General features: G+C 39.5%; 1 protein-coding gene across 2 annotated transcripts; it reads right to left on the bottom strand.

Moving 5' to 3' along the window:
- Positions 1–249: 249 nt before the first annotated feature.
- LOC145479663 (protein transport protein Sec31A-like) lies at positions 250–18542 on the bottom strand. Of its 2 annotated transcripts, none has more exons than XM_081458079.1 (33): positions 17550–18542; positions 16455–16572; positions 15655–15744; positions 15309–15475; positions 14943–15214; positions 14764–14850; positions 14245–14300; positions 14081–14141; positions 13751–13801; positions 13225–13383; positions 12651–12812; positions 11933–11986; positions 11381–11536; positions 11147–11221; positions 10897–10992; positions 10534–10605; positions 9608–9707; positions 9373–9426; positions 9193–9275; positions 8658–8753; positions 7771–8000; positions 7469–7511; positions 7217–7314; positions 6802–6877; positions 6394–6537; positions 5170–5710; positions 4692–4753; positions 4100–4202; positions 3428–3615; positions 2284–2391; positions 1731–1802; positions 1417–1459; positions 250–1162 (listed from the first exon to the last, which is right to left on the bottom strand). In XM_081458079.1, the coding sequence occupies exons 2-33, from the start codon at positions 16565–16567 to the stop codon at positions 1026–1028; spliced, it is 3849 nt and encodes a 1282-aa protein (XP_081314205.1). In that variant the 5' UTR covers positions 16568–16572; positions 17550–18542; the 3' UTR covers positions 250–1025. The 2 variants fall into 2 exon arrangements, with proteins under 2 accessions (XP_081314205.1, XP_081314206.1); XM_081458080.1 differs by having other exon boundaries at positions 3500–3615; positions 17550–18541.
- Between the last annotated feature and the right edge of the window lie 1577 nt (positions 18543–20119).

Here is a 20119-nt window from a genome sequence, read left to right as displayed (position 1 = left end):
TACCACAGCCTCCTCGTAAAGGTAAATAAGTGTATTCTTTTCCAGAATGAATACACACACAGGAAACAAATTCAGCATGGCAACAAAAATGGTAATAAGTGAATGAGTACAGTGTAACCAGCGATCAGGCGTTCTTTCTTTTTTTTCTTTTTTCTTTTTTTAGGGGGTGAAGGACAAAACAAGAATGCCTGCTGCTTTTACTTCACGAGTCTTCCCCTTTCCCCCGGGAAAAAAAAAACATGATCGCAGTTTAGTGAATGAGAGGATCGGAGAACGAGCATCGTTTATTTCCAGTCTCTGTAACTGATTGAGCGCGCAGTTTTTCGAACAACGTCTGTCTGGAAAAAGAGAATAGGAAATACTTCTTGGCTTTATGACCAGCCGCTCTCAAGAAGTGCTTTAATTTACAAGAACGAGTACAATAAAGGTTGTTGTTGTTGCTGTTTCGAAAAACAATCCGTGCTCTTCCTTCGAACAATTTTCGCAACAAGTGTAAGATCATGTGTCTTTTTTTTTTCGGTTTTCTTCGTCAAATCTTACACGGCCTCACTCATGGTCGATGTTATCAACGAAACAGTATTACAACTAGATCTTTTTCTTTGTCAAATCAGGTTACAAACTCCCTCGATGCATAACACGATTGACCGTGCCAGAAAAAAGTGAAAATATTCTTATAATTTCAAGTGTTGGTTCATTCTCATGGCCCGTTTCACAGACCAGAGGTCAAGGTTAAAACATTTCTCAGTTCTCTCGTTTGACTGATTATTGGTCACGACAAACCAAATAATTGCCTGCCATCGCAAGCTTCTTCCTTCCTGTTCACATCCTCGAATCAAAAACCCCGAAACAGGGCTGTGGGAATTGAAAAAATAATTTTAAAACTACTTCAACACAGACGACACAACGTCCAGTTGAAGGCAACTTCAGTCTCAAACATGCCAAGATCAGGCAAGTGCGCCAACTCTTCCATAAAATGTCCTTGGTGTCAAAACAGTTTCTTCTCGGCAGCTAAACAGCTACCATCATCAGACCCGCAACTGAGTGGCAATTTGCATCAGAGACTTGAGTCCTGGCATAAACGTGCTAATCTCCGAGAAACTACCGCTGGATATAAGCCTAGTGTGAGCCATCAGGCCACGAGGATAATCTGATCCTTGACATGCTGAGAAAATAAACAAGAAAAACTGATTGAAACAACGAACTTTTTTTGCGTCCCCAATTAGTTGTGAAAACTAAATACATTGACACATTAATAAAGCTTTTACTTTACTTACTAACTTTACTTACTAAAAACTCAAACAGCCAGCTTGCATTACGAGCAAAACAAAGTGACAACTTCTGCTGTTTGGACTTTTGTAGAACAACGAATGTAGCGCTATTCTTATCAGCTTCAGTGATCACAATAAATAAACTCACCCTGCGCTATTTCATGAAGGCCCTCTAAAATGGGATTTGACATCTGCAACGACAAAAGAAGAAACCTTGTAATAACGTTAACTGCAACGTCAGATTGACGATACACAAAGAGAATGAACAGCAATGAAAAACTTTCGTAGTATTTTGTCGAAATACCACGAAATACCACAAACGTAACATACTGCATGACTGTAAGGGCCTGGCAAACAATACTACCAAAGTGAAAAACAACATCATAAGCAAAAGTATGACATACATTTATCCACGAGGCTTTCAGAAGTCTGGCACTAAAGGTTGCGCATATTTTCCCTTACCTTTTGATCTCTGAGTTTGTCATAAAGTGCTTCCAGTCGCTTCGAGACATCGTCCAATTTACGCTTTGTATGCTGAAGACAACAAAAAAATTGAATGGGTAAGCAAAGAAGGGTTATTAGAGGACACCAGCACTACTGACTACACCTTTGATTACATGTTCACCCAAAGGCAAAATATCATGGTGTAGCTGGCAAACACTTGACGCCAGGAGCGGATCCAAGAAAATCATTGAATTAATGACTTCCAGTTTAATTTTAAGTTAGGGCGGACTCGCCTCACATACACGTAAAATATGATTTTAAGTTGCAACATGTACAGGAAGCTAGTGCGCCCTGAGCAATAGCACGCATATAAATGAAAGATGTGTCGATTTGTTTCTCAGTCACTTCTGTTTCTCTGTGCTTCTACTTTCCATGACAACCCCTTTTTTCGATATCCAAAATAAAAACCTGTTCCTTGCACATGTTACAGCGTCGACTTCATAGTTCCAGTATCTAGTGTAGACAAAAACGCGCACCGCAGAATGATTGAAGTAACGCGGTTACTACTCACCGGATTATTGGCAGTGTTTTTACACCTCTCAGCCAACCCATTGAAAGTTTCTTGAAGTACCAGGTGCTCAGATGGGATGGGGCCTTTCATGACTGGAGGAGGTGGCTCCTAAACAAAATGGACCAATCATATATTTTACATCACGCTGATATGAGGTTCGCGCTGAAAACATTGAAAATCACGCCATGTTGTCACACGATGCTGTCACGCAAAGCGAACATGTGCGATACGCTTACTGCAGCCCAAAACCTGACTGAGGCACACAAAAACTTGCAGTAACAATAAATCCACGACATGTAAACTGAGAACGTGCTGTGAATCTTCTTTTGTTCTAGTTACAACGCCTTCTCTTTGCTGGCAAAGTTACTGGAAAACTACTCAACTTGTTTTGGAATCACACCATAATTAAATATTAGGCGGATTGAAATTTTTACATGATGTAAGAGTGTGGATGGGATGAGATTGAGTGATGAAATTGACATGTGGATGAAAAAACAAATACGGCTTTGTTTTAACTGTTCATTACAGTTTTAAACAACTATAGTTACATTAAGCTGTTCAAGATGATCGTACGAGAAGAATAGTCATTTACAGTTTGTTATAACATTGTTAAAAAAAGAAGTCACTGACGAAATTTGATTGAAAAGTTGAGAGTACATGTAGTTCAAAATGAGAAGCAAAAGTTTTCTTATAAGGACACAACCACCAGCCTAAAACGTTTTATGAGTCAGTTTAGAAGACTCGCTGTCCTGTTACGGTATGCTTCAGTTACGATTTTCTTTTTGAACATTATGCTCTACACGATACAGTTGAAACAATAACCGACAACATATTTAGGCTTAACAGTTGTTATTTTATTCTTTTATGACAATGATCTGGCCGCTAAGAAATGGTTGCACTGCAAAGGGACAATTAAAACGTTTACAAAAAGCTAAATGGCAAAGGAAACTTAAACGGTAGCGAATTTAGGTTGTTAGGTGCGGTCAGTCAATAAACAAGCATAACATTTTTATGTTTACATCATTAGCAACATAACGATGGGAAGAATTAAATCTCTAAAGTGCATTTCAGCTTGTGGAAGTTTTTACCAGTTAAAATTTCAATGTTTTACGGCGTGTTTAAGGTGTTAAAGCGTGCAGTTTACCTGTGCAGTTATTACATGATATGGATGTGGCAAGGTGGCATGCGGTGATGGCGGGGGGGAGTCATCATGTACCTGAGCACGTTGCTGAGGAGTAGCATCCCCATAACTTGGAGGTGCGCCTGGTGGACCACCCCCCGGAGGCATCATAGGAGGCACGCCTGGTACAGGGGGTACACCTTGCGGCATTCCTGGAAGAGACAACCGAATACCATATATGTGACACAAGGCACGCACAAGTATAATTCAACTTAGCGCCCATGCAGTAATTATCGTTTGTTACTGTAACTCAAGACAGGGCGCCTATTTGATATATATCGGTTATTGACCAGGTATGAGGTCAAGATGGATGGATATTGGTCAAGTTCTTTTTTCTGCGAGTTTATGGACCTCGACTCCGTCTCAGTCCATAAACTCGCAAAAAAAAAAGAACGAGGCCAATATCCATCCATCTAGATCGACCAAGCTTGGTTAATAAAGGATTTATCATATGGCTTTTGGGGATATTTTTCTTGCGAGACGCGGCGGATAAGTCCCAAGCGGGCAAGATAGCTCCATCTTGCCCGCTCGGGTAGCCAATCACAGTGCAGGATTTGATTCATCTTGCCCGCTCACGGAGCTAGCCATATAATACGAGTGCTTATTAGAGACAGTACATAACACACAAGTACCTACCAACTGGACAAGGTTGCTGTTGTTGGTGTTGCTGTGGCTGCTGCTGGTCTCCTGCTCCAAACAGTGGAGCAGTGATAGGAGCTGGAGGGGTGAAAGCTGGAGTCTGCAAACAAATCAACGTCTTATAAATTTATTATGTCTCATTAACAAGGAATATCACATTGAGAGATAATCAAGTCAAATTAGTCTTTAAAACAATCTCTTATGGTCAGCTGTAAGTTGTTTACTCGGGTACTACTTGTGTGAGAAAGACATCAGAGCATTTGGTCAAGAAAAACACACCTTATGGCAAATACTCAAGGAAAGTTGTGCACAAGCACAATGGTATGAGATGTAATTGACATTTTCAGCCTCATGGTTATAGTAAGCAGCTAATACAATATTGTTCACGTTCAAAACAATTGCATTTTTCCCTCTCTTCTTTTCTTTTTCTCTCTCTGGTATAAATAAATGTTGCTCTTGTTTCTGTTATCATTTTCCAGCCTCTAACAATTTATTCATTTTTCCAGCCTTTAAGAAGAGCAGGAACCAAGATAACGAAATCTGGTCAGTGGTATGTTAATAATAATGAACCATCACTAAGATGTCTAACCTGCTGTTTCTTGCCTCTCATCATGTGAGTGTCCTTCCAGGCACCTGTGAGTGGTGGTGGTTCTGCAAAATAAAAGGTCACAAGCAAATTGTAAGCTCCATTTAATACTGCACTTTATACCATGCCATAGAAAATAGAGCCAATCAGAACACAGGAAAGCTGTTGTATATTCCATGTTAGTATTACATCAAACCTTCCCATCATGTGCTGTGTGTATGTCACATTGATTGTGTTGACCACTGTATTTTCTATGGCATGGTATAAAATAGTTATGCAATGTTCTGTCGTGGAGTATCCCACTTGTCACTTGTACAAGTGACTAATACAGGTGACTTGCAGGATATTCCATGGTATACCACATGAAAGCATTGTATAACCAGTATATAGCTAGTTTACTCAACTCAAAAACAGGATCATTTCCATTATCTAAACACACAATGATTCACAAGAGGAAAATACAATCAGCTGTCTGTCATACCAGTTGGTGGAGGGCCTGATGGAGGGGGTGCTGCAGGTCCTGGTGGTGGAGGCCCAACTGAAGGAGCCCCAGTAGGAGAAGAACCAGAATAAGGTGCCCCAGGAGTGACCGAACTTCCTGGATTAAAAATCTGCACTACAGGCTGCTGCCCTTTCATCTGCATATGAGCACCATACTGTCCAGGAGCTGATACCTGTGTTGGTACAGTGTTGGAGGGCTGAGGTTGATACATTGACACTGGGGGAGGTTGGGACCACGAAGGCTGGTTAGCAGTAGGTGATGGCTGTGATGGGCCACTGTAGTAAGATGTCTGGGTAGGAGCTGCCTGATTGAAAGACAGCTGAGAGAGGGGTGATGGTTGGGGTGCCTGTGGCTGGTAAGCCGCTGGGTTGTAGAACTGTGTTTGAGGTGGAGGTATAGAGGGTTGATAAGCAGGACTGGGTGCTGTTGGGGAAGGCTGCGGTCTTTGATGTGGCTGGTAGTGTGTTTGCTGTGGTTGCTGTTGTTGTGAAGGGACACCATAGCCTGGCTGTTGTTGAAACTAAGACGCAAGGAAACAACTCATAATTAACATACAAGAATTCATTATTGCCTAGAAGTAAAATGACGATGAACTTTAAAGGTTGTTAATGCAATCCCTTTTCTAAAAGTTTTCATCACTTTTATTCTTCAGAAATAACAGCTGTTATTGCGGTCGAGTCTGTGGTCAAACATTCTTTTGTTTTAAAAGGCATGCAAACGAGGCGAAAGGGTCAATACAATGCAGAATTGACCCTTTTGCCTCGTTTGTGTGTCAAACTGCTGATAAGTGCAATAACAGCTATTGCATACTTTCTGGCCGCCTGTTAGTCTAAGCCTGAGTCAGTTAATGTGGTTCTAACTTTCATGTCTGTTAATAAGCCCCTAGTGTAACCATTCAATTAAAGCTACTGAACAGTACTATCATATGGTACTTTTTACTACACTTTAAGTCTATGGATGAAACCCCATAGTGTGACCATTCAATTTAAAGCCACTAAGCAGTTCTTTACTGTTTGTTTTTCAATAACCTGCATCACAAAATTACTGATTTTCCCTTCCCCCTCCTAATTTTTGAACAGCAGCAATCTTAGCAGTGAATTTCCCATAAGATCATTAACTCACTGGATTATCTGTACAATACACATATGCATGGACACCTATTCTTTACTCATCTATTTGTTCTCTTCCTCCTTTTTTTCTAACCTGAGTTTGAGTTTGAGCCTGAGGAAGAGGTTCAGCTTGAACATCAATCCTTTGGAATGGGAATGGTGGTGGAGCTGTAGCAGATGCAACATGGCTTGGAAACTGTGCATTGTACAGGCGATCCTTGAGAACTCCAAGACTTGCCTGCAAAAGATCACAAAAAAGACTGTTTACTTTTCACTAAAAGGAAAAAAAAAAATGAAAAAGAATGCTTTCACAGTTTTACAATAGTTGTAAAACTGCGAAAGAATAGAAAAGTTATAAAAATTATGAAAAAGTTTGTTTATAATAAACAAGTTTGAATTTTTCAATGGGAAATTGAAGGAAATGCATTTCCAGGAAATTTAAGTAGTAACTCTGGACCTGGCTATGCAGTACAAGATAAAAAAAAACAAGAGTTGGTCTTACCTGGTCATTCACAGCCATCAAGTATCCCATAGCAGTGTCCAAACAGCCCTGAGCTGCCAAAATCTCTGCATATTTACTGTAAACAAGACATCCACAGTTTTAAAATCAATCACACAATAGCATAATGCAATACAACAATGTTCACTGGTAGTGGCAACATCTTGCTACAGTAAGACCCTCTGATAAAATGTTGACATCTTTTGATATTATTCTGTTTGTTTTCCAAACCTCGTTTTGCCACACACAAAACCCTTTAAAGCAGTGTTCAAGATAAGAGAGCAGTCCTGTGTAAAACATTGTCAACCTAACACAATAAACTCATAGAAAATGTCTAATGATTTGGTGCGGCTCATATCACCTTGCCTTTGAAATGGAAGCCTGCAGTGCAGGTGCAAATAGAAAGTATGTCACCTACCTGAGTTTTTCAGCCAAAACAGATGAACCACTATCAATCAGCAGTCGACGTTCCCTTTCTACAGCCTTCTTTAGGATCATTACTTTTTCAACCAGTTCCTACAAAGAAAGTTAACATGTTAAACTAAATTTACCACAAGAAAAAAAAAACGGAAATGTTTAGGTACAAGCACTTAAACCAGCAATGGCAAACCACAAGAATTGAAAGGTACATGTAGTTATCTTTTTGAGTAACACATAAAGTTGACCTTACTTGCAGGGCCAGAGGTGAGGGCTCAGCTGGCATGTTCCTAGACCTAGCAACAAAAAAACATAAATTTACTTACTTTAAATTTATGCCGCTCTCTCCTGCTAAAATTTTCTAATCAAAACCGAGGCTGTTTGGTTTTGTTAAGTTATGCAATCAATGGTAACTAGGTTTTCCACTGTGTAGTCCAGTGACAGCACATAAACTATTTTCTAAATACTGTATGCTATGTACATCCTTAGTTTCAGTGGCAAAAATGGGCAGAATCTGAAAGTGAAAGAAGGAAATAAACACTGCTAGCTACTCACCAACAGGATACAAACTTCTCGACATTTCCAGCACAGATGTAGCAAACCATGGCATTAGAACAATGTTCATCACCTTCCTGCTCAAGCCTCTGCCCCAGTAGATCACACAGGGCAGTGAACTCTTCTGCCTTGGCATATGTCACCAGTGCCGCAAGGGCTTCCCTCCAGTTCTCCAGGACACAGCTTTCAACAATGTCACGCCAGTCGCGATTCACTACAACTGACATGAGCTTGAAAAATAAAACAAAATTTTCTTTCAAACTTTAATAAAGCATTAGAAAGTTATTACAATTACTACGACACAAACAAATGCAAAATGGCCACATGTAAAAACCAGATTTGGTCTTTTAAATGACTGAGGAAAAAAAATACAGCATGAAGAGGGAACAAGGAAAAACATGTACATACATGTATATTGTAGCCTGGGATAAGAGGACAGTGTGTTGGGCTCTGGAGCAAGCACTTTTTATGACTCTGACTTACAGTGCCTCACTCCACCCAGGTGTATAAATGAGTACCAGTGAATTTAATGCTGAGGATAACCCTACAATGGACTAGTATCCCATCCAGAGAAAGCAGAAATACACCTTATCACTTCACAGTATGGAAACCAGAGATAACCTTGTCTCAGCCTGATGAAACACTAGGCTCAAATGCAGACTTGACATGTACCTATCCAGATCGAAAGTGCATGAAGTTGTGGCCTGGGATCATTAGATGGAGTAACAAGATATCTCTTTTAAAAGAGATGGAAAGCACACACAATAAGAGATTTCCAAGTTTGTCGGGCTAGAGACACGAGAGAGTGAGAGAGAGCACAAGAGATTAAGATCAAGTGTAACTTTACATTACAAGTAATAATCACAATAATTATGATGTAAACACACCCTTGCCACATTACTCTTGCTCTTCTCAAAGTATCTTGTCTGTATTCTTGCCAAGAGATCTGGACCACCAGCAATAGCAAGAAGGAAAGCATCAGCCTTGGAAAGAAAATAAAGTAGTGTTAATTCTCACATAAAATTCTTAGGAAATAAAGTGCAAGAACAGCTGTATCAAACTCTCAAGGGAAATAAAAAAAATTAATAAAGTTTGAGATGGCAGGGTTCAGATAGTTAATAGTACACAACTGAAAAATGGATGTAAGAGAAAATAATCTGAATTGAAGAGAGCAGGGAATTCAAGATAACCGAGTCATAGAATGCAAGGTTCTACTGTACACGCCAGTGGATATAGAGGGTAGAACACCACATTAACTATCTGTTTGCTTGTTTGTTTCAGCTGTTTGCCAACTACAGTTAAAGGTCACAAGCATGAAATAAGGTTGCTATGTTACAGATTTACAGACTGCTTTCCTTTTCCAGGAAATAATCCAAGCTCAATTGTAACATATGCAAGCAATAATGCACAACAATCACATACCATTCTATCAGCATGAAGACAAACATCTACTGCTGCTTCAAAATTGCCAGTTAGCAGGGCTTGTGTGATGAGACCATCAGTATCTGCAAGGAAAATAAAAATGTAAATTACACTGTAGAGCAGCTAAATCAAGAAGTCAAAAGATTATCGGCATACTTTAAAACTGCAATATAGACTTACCATCATCTGTGGGTATGTTGAAAGGCAAGTGTGGTTTCACAGGTTCACCAAGACCTAAACATTTATATATATATAAGTAAACAGCAACAAAAATTTGTCAAACATTTCAAAGCCAGCACTTACTGTATCATACATCAGGACAATCACAACAAATAGACATGACAGATCAAACCAATCAGAGCTAAGAGCAAAAGCATGCAACTGGCACGGAATGCAGTCCTCCAGCATAACTGACCTAGATCACTCCCTGTGTCAATAGATAAAGGCCCTCCAGCTGCAATGACTTCAAAGGCTGCAGCGCCCTCACTGAGGCTACCAGCATCTGACAAAGGAGTCTGAAACAAAAGGCAATGCCAGTAAAACAAATATGTCAAAGAAGAAAATTTCCCCTAAAAATTTAATTAAGATGGAATCCACCAGAAGTTCGAGTAACAAGTGGACAAAAACCTAGTACCAAGATTATTTACATCGTATTGCAAACTTCTGTACGACTGTGTTAAATATCTTCTCAAAAAAATCACTTCTAGCTACACCAAATGTCGAAAACAAATTTTGAACTTTGTACAAAACACTTGAAAGTACTGGTGAAATGAAATGGAGGATGAAATTTTATCTGCATTTGCACAATTTCTCTGAACTTTGACATTTGTTTTCTCTCGTTCCCATGGGAAATTGTTCTCAGTGTTATTTCAGGCAACTATTTATATCATTCTTTAGCTTTAAGAAAATGTAAAAAGGACTGTAACATACTTAAAATTATTCTGGTACCAGATTTTTGTCTACTAATAACTGAAATTGCTCGATTTTCTATCGGACTTCGTCTTAACCTATAAATCAGAGTGGATAAAAATCTGTCAGCCCAGCAAAACTGCTTTTTCTTAAGGCTACCAGGCCAACGAGACTGAATCTAAATAGGCCCTTTGCACGATCTGGCCACGTAGTACGGAATTAACTATGCTGGGACACAAGTTGCACAGTGGGACTTCCAAAACAAAGGAACTCGTACCAGTCCAGCCCGACTTAGCTTTGTTTTTAAAATCCCACTGTGTAACTTGCATGTATTACAATGTCTCCTAAATCATTCAAGTTTATGGCAGTGCTACACTGCCTACTTACTTTACAATGAAATAAGTATGATTATACAAACATGAATTAACATACCTTAGATTCAGCTACTGAGGGTGTACTTGCTCCACTCGAAAAGACACCTTCCCCTGACTTCCCACTTGCATCCTATAACACAATGTAAGACAATGTAGCTTAATTAAGCACAGAGAACAGGACTACAATACTGGTTGGCTTACATAAAGACAATACACACTACATCATGGTCTTTAATGTTTTCATTACATGTTTGCTAGATAATGTATTGATAAAGCCAGTTAGACTACTCAGCCATACTCAAACTGTAGTAAATCCAAAACCAACACCAAACTAATTACCTAATTACTTTTGACACTCATTGAAAGCCACTCTAAATTTGTAATGAGAGCTACTTATCAGATGTCAAGTGAATTCTCTTACCCCTGATGTCAAGAGCTTCATTTTTTTAACCAATTCTTCGGCATTGACACCTCCTTGGCTACTGCTTGAAGCTGAAGAAGTGTGCGAAGATGCAACCTGACCAAGCAAAATCACATCAGACTCACTAAACTCTTTGCTACAAACAATACCTTAGATAAATAGCTAGTCTACCCTTTTGAGGACTTTTCCCAACAAAACCACAGGACTAAAAAAGCCCGAATAAAGATTTTGCCTGTGAGCATGTACTCACCTTTTTAGATAGTTCCATTGGATCATATCCAAGAAGAGTTAAGAAATGTCGCCTAGGTTCTCTCTCAAAGTTAATCTGTATCAACAAAGAATGAAAGAAAGAGTGACAAACAAATCGCATTTCAAAAACTAGTACAGTCAGCAAGTTATAAGATTTATATCGTACATGCAACAGATAACAAAAACTTTCAAGCTAGAAACAACCTACATGTACACGTAAAATCTAAATGATCACCTTCAAGAAACTCCAAAGTGTTCTCTCCAATTCTTGTGTACTGCTCTCCACTTTAGAATTACAGTACTGGATAAAACTTCCTGAAGCCAAGGCTCCTTCTAACTCATACGACCTGTTCACAAGTTCCTGTTCTGTTGTAACCTGACTGATGTTCACCTAAAGAAATTAAATAAATTTATAACATTTTCAGTCAACAGCAGAGATATTGAGCAGAATGCAAATATATCTAACAATATCTTTTCTCCCAGTTCTGAGATTCATGTTGTATACATCAGTAGAGTGAAATATTTCTTTGTCTTAGTATTCCAGGATACATCTCTTAGCCATTAATGGCCATCTGCTAGCCCAGATTTATAGCAATGAATAATCAAGGTCAAATCAAAGCAGTGTAAAACATGCCTTACCTTACAACTCGACTTAGTTGTCTACATTAATCAATAATATATATTGCCACTGTCTCACTACATTTTTACAATTTATCACTCAGGAGAATTAAACCAATGTTAAGTTCAAACCTGGTACTCAATAGACAACAGAGAACTTTGAACAAACCTGACTGATTGGAGATTCCTTTGTATGTCCAAATGATATCAGCTTTCCACCAAACTGGAAATAAGAAAAATTGCTCAAAGTTTAAAAACAACAACCATGAAACTTTTCTGCAAAGTTATCCTGTATACATGTACACTGTAGCTTTCACATTGTCGTAATGGTAAGTAAAGTCTGCATGTGAGCCAAGTGGCTGACCAGGCTGGAGCTTATCCCGGTTTCAGTAACATGAAGCGACTAGGTGTATTTCTACTCCCCCTGGATGGGATGCTAGTCTATCGCAGGTTTTTTTGGTAACTTTATTTTTGCCATTATTGCTCAAATGTTCTGCAGAAATCATCTTAACCATACACATATTCCATGAGCTATTAATGCATTGTTGGGAATTGCCTCCAAGATTGAACCACCAACACACTCACACGAAATCCTGACTTCTACTTTATTGATCACTGGAGATCTCTCTCTCAAGCTCAAGATTACTAAAGTCCCTTTCTATTTATTCCCCTGTTCTCTTGTCTCTCCTATCACTGTCAATCATTCGGTTTGGGTTTCAATTAAAAGGTTCCAAAGTTCAAGGCTATCAGATTCCCACGCGTTGTCTGTCACTTAACACTTTCTCATATCACATTGCTTATAATTAAAACAAAGCTACAACAAAAGCAACAAATGATAACGATACTCCGCATAATTTCTGACAGCATGCCTAGTCATTCAAACTTACTGCAAATTTTGCTCCACATGGCCTGCGCAGCCACTTGGGAGGCTTCTTTAAGGGGGCACTAGCTGCTCTCTGTTGTTGCTGCTGCTGCTGCTGCTGCTGTTGCTGCTGTGCTTGATGGATCTGAGAAGTGAATGGGTCGTCTGCATCAAATGCACTCATCACCTGCAGAAAAAGAAGACAAGTTTAATTTATACATTCACAGAATCTCCATTTCAGAACAAGTAAGTGAAGGATGGTAGTTATTATACAAAAAGAGATCAAATTAATCAGTTAATGTTAACTCTAATTTGCACTGATGAATATCAACAAGAAAATGAGAGTAAGGGGAAGGTCACTGAGGGTCTCTAAACATTATCCTGGAGAATTCAAACCAAATATATTTTAAAAAAAAACATTTTCTAGTCTTTCTGTACATGTATACACATGTACACGTTCTCCTAAATGAACATGCAACAACATCATGTGGTAAAACCACTTGTTGTTCAAAATACTGCCATGATACGGATATATGCAATAAACATCATTTTACCCATAACAACTGTACTTGCTCTGATTGAAGCTCTAAGGCACTTACTTTTTGTTGATGGAAATCTTGGCCAGAAGCACCTCCTCCCATAAGAGAAAACACACTGACGTGCCCATCAAATGATGAGGTACACACCACTGCAGGGTTCCTGGGACACCAGGCTACGTCAAAACTCCACTGAGCTGTGGTCGGTAGCTCATAAACAATCTGTGGCAAAACAACATTCAGGGTCCATTGAATCACCATGTCCACTAGATGTTTGGTAAGGCTCAGATATTAGCAACTAAACACAGCCCAAGCACCAATACATGCACATACTTGGTACAGTCCACCGTAAAATCAATTAAAGAAACTTGATGGTAGCACTAGAAATAAGGAATGTGTACACACAGCACACATGGTATTAAGTATCAAAGGTTCAGCTGTAGACTTCCAGTCCACTGCCTCCAAATATTACTATTTATATCAGATTTTGGCTAATTCATTAAACAAGTAAGACATAAAAGGACACAATCAGTGTCACTTTCAAAGCTTTAATGCTCTTTGATTTACGAACATGAACATCAATGATTACCTCTCCTCCTGCTTCTTGCACATTTGGATTCCAACACAGAATGCGATTGTCCTAAGAAAGACCCACTAAAATAAGCACTTAAATAAACATTATATTTCCACATGCAAAGCAAAGTGTCTGATCAGGGCATGAAATTACTTCTGACACCTTGAAATGTTCAAGGTAAATTGTAATAATGTCCTTTAATACAGTACCTAGACAAAGACAGGAGGCACAGTAGCACAAAAGTTAATAACCTGAAGACTGGTCAGGATAAAAAGTACCGCTGACAGCAGTATTCAAGTAATAAGGTGAAGGATTGTACATGTGCAAAGTCAGAATGTACTTTACCTTGGCACAACTCATAAGTAAGTCGGGATCCTGAGGACACCAGGCTATTGACAGGATTCCCCTAAAATCATAAACAAGACAGCGTTAAAAAATTAATTTCATATGTTTAGATTTTTAAAAGTTTAATAAATCAAAAAACTAAACTTACACATGTTAGGACCTACCTCTGATGGCCTTCCAGCACTTTCATGGGAGATGTGGCAAACCTAAGGTCCCACATCTGCAAATTCAAAGGAAAGATCAGTAGGTTACAAAATGCATTGTGTATTATTCTTAATAAAAGACCATCAACAATAAAAATTCAAATTCAAATTATAAATAAATAAAACAAATAAATACAAGGGAATTATCAGTGGCACCTCCACAAAGTGGCTATTCATCAACTGTTTACTGTATTGAATTGCAATTTGGAAAGTGTTGCTTTTTGTTAAATAAATAAAAGTACATGTAAATCACTAATTACAATAACATAAAAAGGACGAGATAAAATACTCCTACACTGCACTGAAGACATGCTACACACCACCCTGATAGTGTATCCTTAGCATGCACGAACACTGGATACCTCTGTGCGCTGGACAAATGCTAGCATCTCTTTGTGGTTAACTTAGTTAAAATGTATTTAACTGCATCTAAAATGGTAGCTGTTCACTTTTACTGCAATAATCTTAATTGCTACACACCTGAATTACTGGGTATCTGTCATCTTCGGAGGCTAACACCATCTGTGTTGCTACATCTGGATGCCATTCAACAGCCTTACATCGAATCTGCAACAATAACACATAGTTTCACCTTTCATGAACTACAACTTACAGTATACCGCATGCGCAGGTATGTCTGATGGGTCCCTTTTACTTACTGTAGCACTCTGATCACTGACTTTAATGATTGGTTCATTCTTCCTTAAGTCCCAAACAACACAACGGCCGCAGGGAGATGCTGAGGCCAAGATGTGCTGCACTTGTCTGTTCCATGACACACAACTGATGTTATCAGGTGGCAGAGTTTTACTTCCTGGTGTCAAAGGGTTACTAGGGTTTGTCAAATCCCAAATGTAGATCTCAGAATCACTAGCTCCTGATGCCAACAAGCTTGATTTAAAGGGATTGAAGTCCAAAGCTTGGACCGGTCCTAAAACAAAAATCATAGAAATATGTTTCGTAAGGGACCTGTAAATCTAGCAGGCAGCCACGATCTTTATCCCCTATTTCAATTGCTTGATTACCTGTATGTTTAGTAGACTGAAAAACCATTGAGTCATCAACATCTCCAGATAGAATCTTGCTTGCATCATAGATGCTAATAACACCATTATCACTACCACCAATTAAAAGTCCCGATGACGAACTGGAGGACTCCATTCCATGTGATCCCCAGACCAGTTTGTGGAACCTTCAGTTGATAAGAAGAAAACAACAACAACATAGTATTGAAACTGACTGCTGATTCTGACTCTAGATCACTTCCGATAAATCTGATTCTTCTGATAAATCATTACATTTTTAATAATTCTACAAAATTTTACACATAGTTGATTACTCAGGTTGGAATTAAAAAGTTGAATAACCCACCTGTGTTCTGAAGCCACAGTTCCTGCAAGTGGCATCTCTGCATCACCACTTGACAAATCAAGAGCGAAAATTTCAAGAGCAGCATTGGTGCTAAAAGAGAGCAAGCAAAAGAAGTTGAATAAATCCTTGTTAGAGCACAAGGCCAGTTGGACAACCTTTAACAAGACCAGGATGCAACAAATGCTACTGAACACCGAGCTACAGCTTGCTCACTTAACAAAGATTTTTCAAGGGTCTTCTCGTTAACTTCAACGATCAGCACAGTGGCCTCATGGTTAGTGTGGTTGACTCCAGATTGAGTGGTCTGGGTTGAAGCCCTGGCCGGAGACATTGCATTGTGTTCTTGGGCAAAACACTTAACTCTCACAATGCTGTCAGGATGTACTAAATGTCCCAAGTATACGCAATAGGACTGTATATGTTGTCTGCTATGGGAATCATCTTCCCCATCCTCAACTGGGAAATAAGGCTAGTTTGGAAAAAATTGAATGAAAAAAAGTCCACGGATGCCATAATCACCAGAGACTAAATTCTTTCACTCCAACATTATTTCAAAACTATACCAGCATATGGCCATACTACCTGTTCATTATATTACACAAAGAATGGTCCAAATTAGCTGTCCAAACGGTCCCCCATTCCCTCTATGAGATGCACAAGCAGGGATTCATGGTATAAAGTGTCTTGAAGATGTCATATGCATGATGAATACAACTACATGTACCATCATTCCTGGCACAGCATTGTCATGGGGGAACTGGCCCATTTCAGTGAGCAAAACATGAAATTGGCATATCTACCTGAAGGTAGCATCAAGCTGTTGAGCCGCTGTTCCTGCTGCTAAATAGACAGGATACTGAGGAGCAGGACTCCATGCAATGTTTGCTGTTCTGTTCACCTCCTTGACTTTCATTTTACCTACAGAAAACAGTGATCAGGAAGGTTTGAGTAACATCAGATATATTTTTATATGAAACCAGGCACATCTCATTTTTCCTTAAAGTTACATGGACTATGGCCATTTCAATGTGTCAACAAAATTTCCAATTTTGATCTTAAATGAGCAAATTTATGTAACTGTGATTATCAACACTGAAACCTGGGATTGGGGATGGCGACAATAAAACCACTTTGTTGGTTCTGTCACACAGTGATTGAACATAATAGGTTTCCACTTATTTGGTTCCACCTTTGTGTACATCCATTGTTATTTCTGGCACAATCAAAACAAACAAAACTAGGTTCAGAGCAGCTGTCACCTGCTTAAGTATACATGTAGAATGCTCCAGCATTATTTAACAAGATCTATGCTATACGTTGATATCTGTCAACCACTGTAACCTAGTCCAGACAGAGGAAATTCGCACATGAACAAAACAATTTTGATTGATAAGAACTCTTTCCCTCATAGGTTCTAATAATACCGAGGGATTTCTTGTTGCACGTTCTCTGCTGCGCATTTAAAAGAGGGACTGTTCTTAAGAAAAAACAAACATAAATTAGCGGTGTTATGAGGGTTAAGCTGAACTGTTGTTGTACTAAAAATATTCAAATTGTTGTCTTTAAAACCGGCTTCTCATGATCATCAATTGATAAAGAACCAGCGCTAGCTCATGGATCTTCCCATTACGAAAAATAAGAACCGAAGGAACTAACACAACTATTCTTGAAACACGCAGACCTTAAGTTTCACTTTTGAAGCACCACTAATAAATTTGGTTCATAAACCTATTTTCTTGGAGAAATCCCATCTGATCGAAACAGCTGAAGATCGCTGATAAATTACACACCGGTCTATTTGTAGTAAGTTACCTACCTTTGCTTTGCGTTTCTTCTACAAAAACTTAGTTTCATAAAACCAGAAATAAGGCAGAAATATTAAGGAAAAGTAGTACCTGTATTGGAGAATTTCGCCGTTGTGGATCACCATACGTGTAAAATCTAAACGACTCCACACTCGGCAACGTGGCAAATATTTCGCGTCCAGCCTCGTTCTGAAGACACAACAATGGTCAGTTGTTGTCAGCACAACCGTAGTGTACGTCATTTAGATGGACGCAAACAGTCTTCAGAAAATATGAGTCGCCGGGCAAGTTGTAGCTACTTGTGTAATCATTACTTTCCGAGTTTGGGTCTGGCCATAAATTTTCTAGGGTCGAGAACATGGCGATTTTATAGTACACTCAAGCTCGGGGAATTCGTCAACTAGAGAACCAAAATGGCTTCTGGAATCGTTTGGCATTTTTAAAGAAACAGAGAATTGAGTAACGCATCAGTCAATTCCAGCAGTGCCCACCCCCCCCCCCGGGCTAACCCCCGGGCATTAGCATTTTTTTTAAAAAATGGGCAAATTCCCGGGGGTGGGGAAACATTAGCTGTCTAAATGCCCCGGGGTGGGGACAAAGAAAGAGGGCAAATGCCCCGCCCCCGGGATCGTCGCCTTCCAACACCTCCGCAGTTTTTTAATTAATCAGTGAATAAAACGGTCAACTGTTCAGTATTTTAATGCAACGGTAAGACTTCAAGGACAACAGTACGTGTTAGTTGATTCTGATTATATTTATTTCTTTATATTTGTTTTTAACAGTTTGCTAGAGGATAGCTGGGATTGCGGCGGACGTGCCCCCAGCCGCGAGCGATGATAGGCGCCTGTATTCGCAGGCTACTTTTTCTGTGAAGAATCAAGACATTTTAAATGATGATGCATTGCATTTTAAGCTCGCAAGATCTGTCTTCAAGATCGCATCATTTGAATTCGCAAACCTTAAGTATTTTAACTCCACTTTCATGAATTTAAAAAATGCTAGGCCAGTTTTGAATGCGAAATGCGAAATAGTCGTGTTCGTGTCAGTTATTGTTTTGTGATAAACAAAATATAGTTCATCTTGTCGCTTATATTTATATGCTTACAAGTAACGAAGAAATATCTAAAACTGAGAAAACATAACTTTAAAAACAAGTTTCTCTAGTCCCTGACGGACAAGCCATTTTTCGACAAATGCCTCGTCTTTCCCGATGAACTCATCCATGGCACTATCCAAAACACGTGTGTCGAATGCCCGGGGGTCGCCCCGGGGTACGCAAATGCCCAGCCCCCGGGCCGCGATAAAATTGCGGATGCCCCACCCCCGGGACTGACAACTTGAGCAAATGCCCCACGGTTGCCCGGAGGGTATGGGCACTGCTGGAATTGACTGATGCATAAGGCTTTCCGTCAAAAATCTATCAAGATCGTTCTCGGCTGCCGGGACAATATAATAATTTATTTTATCTTAAAATTCTTGGTATGCTAAACTTCTTTAGCATTTTAGGTTACAATTCTTACAAATAGACTGCGAACAGCTTCCTCCCTGAAAAATAACCGAGCAAGAAACTTATCAGCCCAACCTTGACGCGTTGACTGAGCGATCGGCGAGGTCAATACGCCAAGGCCGAGGTTTGAGATTTTCCCGTAAAAGGCCGAACGTTCGGAGTTAATAACTAGTTTATTACATGGCTTTTAAAGTACCATAAAAAGCTGTTTGGCTGTTTCCTTCGTCCTGTTTGGTACCAACTCCTTCGTAATTTGACTAATTTAACTCCGTGAGTTCGCTGTTCTCCAAAAATTGTAGCTCGTCAGGGCAGTAAAATTCCTTTTCAGAGTTTTCCTCGTACCTCATCGTTTTCAGCTGCTACAATTTTGAGAAAAAGCAATGGTTTTTTGATTACTTTTTACATTGTATTTGCTGGCCCATCATCATCGGCCCGTGGCTTTACGGGAGAATAATGTCCTAGAATAAGCCAATCAGAACGCGCGTTATATCGGCTAACCGCCGCCCGTGGGGGAGGTCGAGGGTTTCAGTCCTAGACCGGACCAATACTCAGGGTCTTAAAATAACCAAGGAGAATGTGCTACCTTTGTAATTACAGCTAATGGTCAGGCGTTCAAGTCTTCTCGGATAAGGATCATAACCCTAGACCCCTTCTCCTGCATCGTCAGTGTTACATGGTTAGCAGAGGATATTAAAGGACCCACACACTCATCGCAAAGAGTGGGGCACGTAGTTCCCGGTGTTGTGGTCTGGCCTTATATAACTCACGGGTTGGTGCTTTACGTAGGGTTAACCTCATTGCGCCTTTCCCCCTTGGACAGAATCGGCCATGGCATGGCTAAGGCTACAAAGACAAGTATTAGAAAAGTAATAGAAGACTTTAATTACTTATGTGCTTAACTTGATACACGAAACTTTAGCACTTTTTCCGAAAATTTTTTTGTTATCTTTTGGAAGAAATGTTACACTTTAAACGTGTCACCAATTATCGCCCTTCCAAAGTCGTGAAATGAAGTGTCGCGAACATTTCTTGCTTGGTAGTTTTCAGAGGAATTTACATCTTGGCGTGTTTTCAATTTCGGCAAAAAGTGAACACGGAAATCACGCTACTCAGTTTTAAGCTGTTATTTTAAACAGGTCTATTACTGTAACTT

This window comes from Orbicella franksi, chromosome 2 (assembly GCF_964199315.1).
Source record: "Orbicella franksi chromosome 2, jaOrbFran1.1, whole genome shotgun sequence".
NCBI lineage: Eukaryota > Metazoa > Cnidaria > Anthozoa > Scleractinia > Merulinidae > Orbicella > Orbicella franksi.
The sequence above is the reverse complement of the archived record's forward strand: the minus strand, read 5'-3'. Positions and strand labels throughout refer to the sequence as shown.

Excerpts from the sequence above, each read along its gene's own strand:
- LOC145479663 (XM_081458079.1), bottom strand. The coding sequence starts at position 16,567 with ATGAAAGTCAAGGAGGTGAACAGAACAGCAAACATTGCATGGAGTCCT. Across the intron at positions 10,993-11,146 it reads CAATGGAACTATCTAAAAAG|GTTGCATCTTCGCACACTTC; the intron begins GTGAGTACATGC and ends TTGCTTGGTCAG. Across the intron at positions 9,276-9,372 it reads CAACATACCCACAGATGATG|ATACTGATGGTCTCATCACA; the intron begins GTAAGTCTATAT and ends TTTTCCTTGCAG.